Source organism: Camellia sinensis, chromosome 15 (genome assembly GCF_055761805.1).
Source record: "Camellia sinensis isolate YWXY chromosome 15, ASM5576180v1, whole genome shotgun sequence".
NCBI classification, from domain to species: Eukaryota; Viridiplantae; Streptophyta; class Magnoliopsida; order Ericales; family Theaceae; genus Camellia; species Camellia sinensis.
In genome coordinates, this window is record NC_138975.1 from 7737376 (window position 1) to 7745467 (window position 8092).

Genomic DNA, 8092 nt, shown 5'->3' on the forward strand with positions numbered 1-8092 from the left:
TAAATTTTGTACAATTGTTTATTATTGTGTGACATATGTAATATTTTATGTTGGGATTCTAATGAGTTGGTATAACATTATTGGTAATTAAAATTTGAATTTTTGTGAATATCTCCACAAGTAAAGAAACACGAAATTTAACCAATGATACATTAAAATGTAAAAGTGACGGGGTGAGCCCAATTTAGAATCTTGCGCAAGTGAGTTGCGAACCCTAACATAGCACGGGAAGGTATTTCGGCTCTTATCGGTGTAGGCGATATAAGGTTGGTGGTGCAGGTGTCGCAACATAGACCGTTCCCTTGAGGCAGATTGTGATGTCATGACTCGGGTACGTAACTTTGGTACGTGGGCATCATTGGTAGTTACAGTAAGTAACATTTAAATATTTGACCAAGGGGGAGTCAGAATTGCCCGTGGCCATTGCTTAGTGGTTGAATGGAAATAGTGCTCCGCGGGGAGTTACTAAATTTATCTGAAAAACTAAATCTATGAAAAAAAATAAAAATAAAATAAAAATGTGGACGTATTCCTTGTGATGAAATACTGTTTCCGTTTGTTATATTTTTATTTGATTTATTATTTTTTATTGTTATTATTTCAACTGATAACATTTATTTTATGCTTACTATATGTTACTGGTTATTCTGTTGTTACACATTATTCATGAATTGTGAGTATTATTATCGGAGTGGGCATTTTCGGGTTGTAGTATCTTATTGAGCTCGTCGCTCACTGGCATTTCCGTTACCCTGGGATTTTATGCCAGGTACCGAAGAAACCGAAGGAGACACCGAGGCCTTGCAAAGCGACACTCAGCCTTGGTTAGCTTGAAGAGTGCCCAAGTTCCATGAACCATTTCCTAAAAATTCTAGTTTTTTTTTTTTTAGTTTTCTTTTTATATTGTGTCATTTCGGTTATGTATTGAGACTAAGTTGTGATGTAAGAACTTTAAATTCTGGGTTGTTAATTAATGGATGTTAGTAATCTTGGTGGCAATATTGATTTTAAGTTTCTAAATCTTATTATGATGTCCTTAAATTTGGGGCATCACAATATGGTATCAGAGTTTAGGTTGAGAAACCCTTGAGACCTTGGAAAACCCTAAGCTTGCTTGTTAAATAACTTATTAGTGGTTATAGTGAGCATTTTTAGTTACTAAGTAAAATTTTGATTTTTGTAGATGGCAAACGAAAATCAAAATGGATGGTTGGAGGAAGAACTTGAGATGTTAGATGAGCCTATTGATTGGGAAAAGGATCCAGAGGAGGATCTAGAAGAGGATCCAGAGGAGGACCCAGAGGAAGAGCCAGAAGAGGACTTGGAATTAGAGGAAGAACTTGAGGTGTTAGATGAGCCTAGTGACTGGGAAGAGGATCCAGAGGAGGACCTAGAAGAAGAGCCAGAAGAGAACTTGGAAGAAGAGTTCAAAGTAGGAGTTGAGGGTGATTCCGATCCTGAGTCTGACTCTGATCAAGAAATGGTGGAGTCTGATCCTAAATCCTTGATAGAGGACGGCCCTGAGGCAGCCTTGAGGCATATGATGGTGCCACCCGTCCTGCCGTATGGAAAGGCAGTATTTGTGAGGGTTATCCCTACTTGGATGTGCTATTGAAGGAGCTCACCTAGAAAAGATATGTTTATCGGGCCAGTCCAGATAAGAGAATATCTGGACAATAATTTCTTTCGAGTATGGAACATACCTCCGCAATACGTCGCAAACAAGGGCGATGCGTTTCTACTACAAGATATCTGGACTACCCATCCTCTTTTCGGTCAAGTTGTCTGAACCCTAGACCCATTGGTGAATTTTTATAGAGCTGCCACGTATCACGAGATTCCTACCTACGTGATTAGGCAAATGGTGGGTCAGAATGGGGTGCGGATGGTCCTTGTCCGCTGGGAGTGTTATGGGCTACCTGATGAGGCATGAGAGTTTGAGGAAACAGTGCGTCAACGTTGTGCCTATTTGCTTAGTTAGCAAATGACAAGTGTAGAAGTTAGAACAACAACAAATTTTGTAGCACTTAATTGTAATAGTCCTAGCTTCTAACTTAGGGTTTTTGGTTAAAAAAAAAAAAATGAAGTAGGCAGGGGTAGAATGAATTTTTTTGTGTTTTCCTTTTTCTTTTATGAATGTACTGATCTTTTACTATCATTAATGAAATCCTAGTATTTAAAAGTTTGTGTGTTGGACTATTTTGCTGGCATTTTATTTTTAAGGAAAAAAAATAAAAAATATATAATAATAATAATAATAATAATAATAGTAAATTTTAAATAAATAAATAAATAAAGGGTGTAACAATAATATTCTTCGTACAGAAGATGGCATGAAGAACTAGAGCAAATGGATCCAATGACAACAACAACAACAGTGACGTTATGAATTTCGTTCGGGCAATTACTAATGAACTAAGAAACCAACCCAGGCGTGAAAACAACAAAGCAGAATTAATAGCGAAATTTTAGAAACTCAGGCCCCAAAAATTTTCCAGAGAACCCAATCCCTACGTGGCTGAGGCATGGATAAGGCAAGTGAAGAAAATATTGGAGACACTAGAGATTCAGAACGAGCAAGACCAAGTGTCCTTTGCTTTATTTCTCTTTGACGGGGAGGCCGATTTCTGGTGGACAATGATTAAGGAAAGCCATCAGGTAACAGACCTCTCTTGGAGACAATTCGAGGAATTGTTTATGAAAAAGTACTTCCCAAACTCAGTAAGGCAGGAGATGATCCAAGAATTTCTCCAACTGAAACAAAGAGGCATGACTGTGACACAGTATGCTAATCGATTTGAGGCCCTTTCTCGCCATGCCACAGCTATAGTGGCAAATGAAACAGATAAAGTAAGGCGCTTTGAGTGGGGACACGACTCAGGGATCCGAGACAAGCTGATTGCAGTGCAGCTACCTACTTATGCACAGGTAGTAGATAGGGCTCTTACCTTAGAAAGAGAAAAGATGGACATTGCAAGGACTCAAGGTCAGCAGTCTAGAGCCAACTAGCCAAGAAGTAGAGGACCCGCAAGGAACAACAGGACCCCTGCTGCCTCGGCACCTTATGCTAGGGGGTCACAACAACAGCAAGGGTATAATCCTGAACAATGTAATAGGGAAGGGGCTAGAAGGTGTTATGAATACGGCCAAGAAGGGCATTTTAGGAACAATTACCCTCAGAGGTCAGGCTACTACGTCAATCAAGGCGAGACCACTCAACGAAACAAATGCGTACCAACTCAGGGAACGCGAGCTGCGCAAAATTCCCAATCTGGCAGAGGTCAGCCGCCAGCTAATCGGAATGTGGGGCAATCAAGGACAAAACAACCAGGAGATGCCAATGCAAGGAAACCTTAGGTGCCAAACCAGGGTGCCATCGGAAGAGTCTTTGCACTCCAAGAAAGAGAAGATGATGAAAATCCTTCAGTGATTCGAGGTATACTCATCCTTATGAACTCTTGTGTACAAGTCTTGTTTGATTGTAGAGCATCACACTCTTTCATATGTGCTTCACGTGTTGCAACTTTGGGATTAAAGCCTGAACAATTAGAAACACCTATGGGTGTAGCTTCACCGCTAGGAGGTCAAACTTCAGTAGATCTCATATGCAAATCATGTGAACTAGGAGTCTCTAGCTTACGTTTAACTTGTGACCTACGAGTCATGGAAATGTCAGATTTTGACGTTATCCTAGGAATGGACTGGTTATCAGCCCATAAAGCCACCATTGATTGCTATCGAAAGACGGTGACTGCTTACTCTCAGGATGGAACGTGATTCCAATTTAAGGGGGATAAACAAGATTCCCTATCACTAACATTTGGAAACTCAAAGTGGCATGATCACCTAGCTGAGTGGCTAGCCAACTTAGTTCTGGAAAACAAAGATCGTATGGAACTAGGGCTACCTCGTGTGGTGTGCGAGTATACTGATGTGTTTCCAGAGGAGTTACTAGGACTACCCCTAAAACGGGAAGTGGACTTTACCATTGAACTACAACCTGGTATATCATCGATCTCAATGGCACCACATCGTGTGGCACCAACTGAATTGAAAGAGCTAAAGACACAGTTGCAAGCATTGTTGGACAAGGAATTTATAAGGCCAAGCACGTCCCCGTGGGGAGCACCAGCCTTATTTGCTAAAAAGAAAGATGGGACACTTAGGTTGTGCATTGATTACCGACAACTCAATAGAGTCACCATTAAGAATCGATATCCACTACCTAGAATTGATGACCTTTTCGATCAGCTTAGAGGGGCAAAGTATTTCTCAAAGATAGACCTTAGGTCTTGGTATCACCAATTGCGTGTTCGGGAAGAAGATATTCTTAAGACTGCGTTTCGAACCCGTTACGGCCACTATGAATTCGTAGTGATGCCATTCGGCCTAACCAATGCACCGGGCGTGTTCATGAGCTTAATGAACAAAATATTCACGCCTCACTTAGATCAATTTGTGGTAGTTTTCATAGATGATATTTTGGTGTACTCCAAGTCTGAAGGAGACCATGAACAACATTTGAGAATAGTACTTCAAACTTTGAGAAAGAACCAATTGTATGCTAAGGCTAGTAAATGTGAGTTCTGGATGGGGGAAGTAAAGTTTTTGGGTCACGTGGTATCTGAAAAGGGAATATCAATAGACCCAACTAAAGTAGAAGCAGTGACAGAATGGAAGCAACCTAAGAACACATTTGAGATTCGTAGTTTTTTAGGATTGGCCGGTTACTATCGAAGATTCATTCAAGACTTTTCAAAATTGGCCAAACCAATGACACATTTGACTCAAAAGGGGGTAAAGTTTGAATGGAACGAGTCTTATGAAAATTCATTCCAAGAACTCAAGAAAAGATTGACGAGTGCCCCTATTCTCATAGTGCCAGAATGTGACGTTGGGTACAACGTGTATTGTGATGCTTCCAAAGAAGGTCTGGGATACGTATTGATGCAGAATGGCAAGATGGTGGCATATGGATCAAGGCAATTAAAGAACCATGAAAAGAATTATCCCACCCATGACTTGGAGTTAGCAGCTATAGTTCACGCACTCAAAATTTGGAGACACTACCTGCATGGTGAAAAGTTTAAGATATTCACCGATCACAAAAGCTTGAAGTATCTGTTCACCCAAAGGGATTTAAACATGCGTCAGAGACGTTGGATGGAGTATCTCGAGGATTACCAATTTACCCTTTCCTATCATCCCGGCAAGGCTAACGTGGTGGCAGATGCCCTAAGTCGCAAGAATAGAGGGATTGTTGCTAGTTTAGCACTTAGAGAATGGAATATGGTTGGAACGCTCAATGAATTTGGGGTACAATTGGGGGTTCAAGATGAAGAGGCTTACCTTGGTGCTCAGATCGCTATGCCTAAAATTTCGAGCGAGATATTGGAATCACAAAAGTACGATAAGGAGGTAGCATTCATCAAGGCACAAATAAAATCTAGTGAAGCCATGCCTGGTTGGGAAATTCACACTGATGGGAGTTTGAAATATCAAGGTCGAATGTTCGTGCCAAGCGAGAACTCACTAAGGGAAAAGGTACTCAAGGAATTCCACCATTCAGTGTTCGCAGTACATCTGGGAGGTACTAAGATGTACCAAGACTTAAAACGCCAATATTGGTGGGGCGGAATGAAAAGGGATGTAGCAAAGTTTGTGTCTCAGTGCCTGACATGTCAACAAGTAAAGGTTGAACATCAAAGGCCGGCAGGAACACTTCAACCCTTACCAATTCCGGAGTGGAAATGGGAACACATAACCATGGATTTTATGACGGGTTTGCCTCGGTCACCACATGGACATGACGGCGTGTGGGTGGTGGTAGACCGATTAACTAAGATAGCCCGGTTCTTACCTTTCGGGTCATCAGATACGTTGGATTCACTCAGTAGATTGTTCATCAAAGAAGTGATCAGATTACACGGAGTGCCAGTTAGCATCGTGTCTGATCGTGATCCTCGATTCACTTCTCAATTTTGACAGAGCTTGCAGAAGGCAATGGGAACAAACTTATGCTTGAGCACAACATTTCACCCACAAACCAATGGCAGTTTAAATGGACGATACAAACCTTGGAGGATATGCTTCGAGCTTGCGTTATGGATTTTAAGGGAAGTTAGGAGAAACACCTACCTCTCGTTGAGTTCGCTTACAACAATAGTTTCCAAGCCAGTATTGGAATGGCACCGTATGAAGCACTTTATGGGTGGCCTTGTCGGTCACCAGTCTGTTGGACTGAAGTAGGGGAAGTAACCTTGTTAGGACCAGACTTGGTTCAGGAGACCACTGAGAAGATAAAATTGATCAAACAACAGCTAACCACAGCCCAAAGTCGACAAAAGAGCTATGCGGATCAAAAGAGACGACTCTTAACATTTGAAGTAGGGGATCATGTTTTTCTCAAAGTTCGACCTCGTCGAGGTGCTACACGATTTGGGAAAAAAGGAAAACTTGCACCTCGGTATGTGGGACCCTTCGAAATCCTGAGCAAAGTAAGAGAAGTGGCGTACCGTTTGGCTTTACCACCTCAACTAGCTGGAGTACATAATGTTTTTCACATCTCTATGCTACAGAAATATGAGCCACACCCTTCTCACATCATCAATTGGGAGGAAATTAATCTTGATGAAGATGTGACATTTGAAAAGAAGCCTGTCAAGATCTTAGATCGTCGCGAGAAGGAATTACAAGGTAAAACCATACAATTGGTTCGAGTTTTTTGGAGACATCGTGGGACGGAAGAGTCAACGTGGGAATGAGAAGATATGATATGTGCCAATTACCCTCAGCTTTTTGAGTCTAAAGGTACGAATTAATTTCGAGGATGAAATTTTTTTTTAGGAGAGTAGATTGTGAAAACCCCACATTTAATTATTCTTAAAAGAAAAGAAATAAATAAATTAATTAATTAATTTTATCTACAGTCTATCTGAATTGTATATTAGTGTAAAAGTTAGTTTTAAATTGACCTCATTCAATCACTAACAAAAACATTATTAAGAATAATAATTTTGTGGGTGTTCAATATTTGCTGTTTATAAATTATTTTAATTAGGATTCAATATGATAATTATTCTTACTAAATACCTTAGTTAAAAATCTTAGTGTATCAATTTTCAGAAACCCACACAAATACAAATACAAAAAAAGAAAAAGAAAAAAAAGGGAATCAAACCTTTGCAGAAATTGGGTGGAGGCTTTCCACATGTTGGTTTGCATGCTTGTTTAGGGAAGAAGAGCTGATTATGCTCTTGGAATTGAGGGAAAAAGAACTTAGAATGAAGAGAGAGAGAGAGAGAGAGAGAGAGAGAGAGAGAGAGAGAGAGATGTGCTCAACAAGCATTGTATATATATATGCATGCAAGCCTTCAGTGTATATAGGTGTGCATGCAAGCATTCGGTGAAAAAAGAAGAAGAGAGAAATCCCTGAAGCAACCAAGCTTAGTAATAGGAGAGGAAGAAGAGTAGGAGATTAAGGAAGCTAAAATTCTCAACCATTTTGTCATCCTATTACTAAGTAAGAAAATCCTCTCAACCCTCTTTTTTTTAATATTTGAGATTTTCAGATTATATACATATGATAAAATGTCTGAACTTGTAGATAGAATTTTATTTATAATTGTATGAAAATTTATGATGGTACATCAAATTTGGACTTGCATATGTAGTTTATGCCATTAAAAAGATTATTGAAGATGTTATTTGGCCCTTTAAATCTGCCAGAAAGTTGTACGAATTTTTAGACAATTTTATACTCAAATTTTGAAGATGATTTCTCTACAAAATTGTTGATAATGATGTCTAATTCATTCACAAAATTTTTCAACAATTATTGAGTTTTGTACGAATTTATAAATATTTTAAACCAAATCTGGAGCTATAGGCAGATTTTATTATGTGTTTGAAAAATCATTAAAATTTTTATATTAAACCAAATCTGATAATTTCTAAGCAAAAAATGAAATTTGAGAAGTCTAGTTTCATAATAAATTTTTAGATCATGGAATTGATTTATAAATTTAAGTATGGAATTAATTTAAGAAAATGTGATAAATCTGTGTCATAAACACTCTTGGAATTTTTATGA

At 39.1% G+C, this 8092-nt stretch overlaps 1 protein-coding gene across 1 annotated transcript; it reads left to right on the top strand.

Annotated features, from left to right (window-relative positions):
- The first annotated feature begins 2637 nt into the window (after positions 1 to 2637).
- LOC145813840 (uncharacterized) lies at positions 2638 to 3777 on the top strand. Its single transcript, XM_082909970.1, has 3 exons — positions 2638 to 2986; positions 3117 to 3357; positions 3486 to 3777. Exons 1-3 carry the CDS (start codon positions 2638 to 2640, stop codon positions 3775 to 3777), a joined length of 882 nt encoding a protein of 293 aa, XP_082766096.1.
- The last annotated feature ends 4315 nt before the right edge of the window (positions 3778 to 8092 follow it).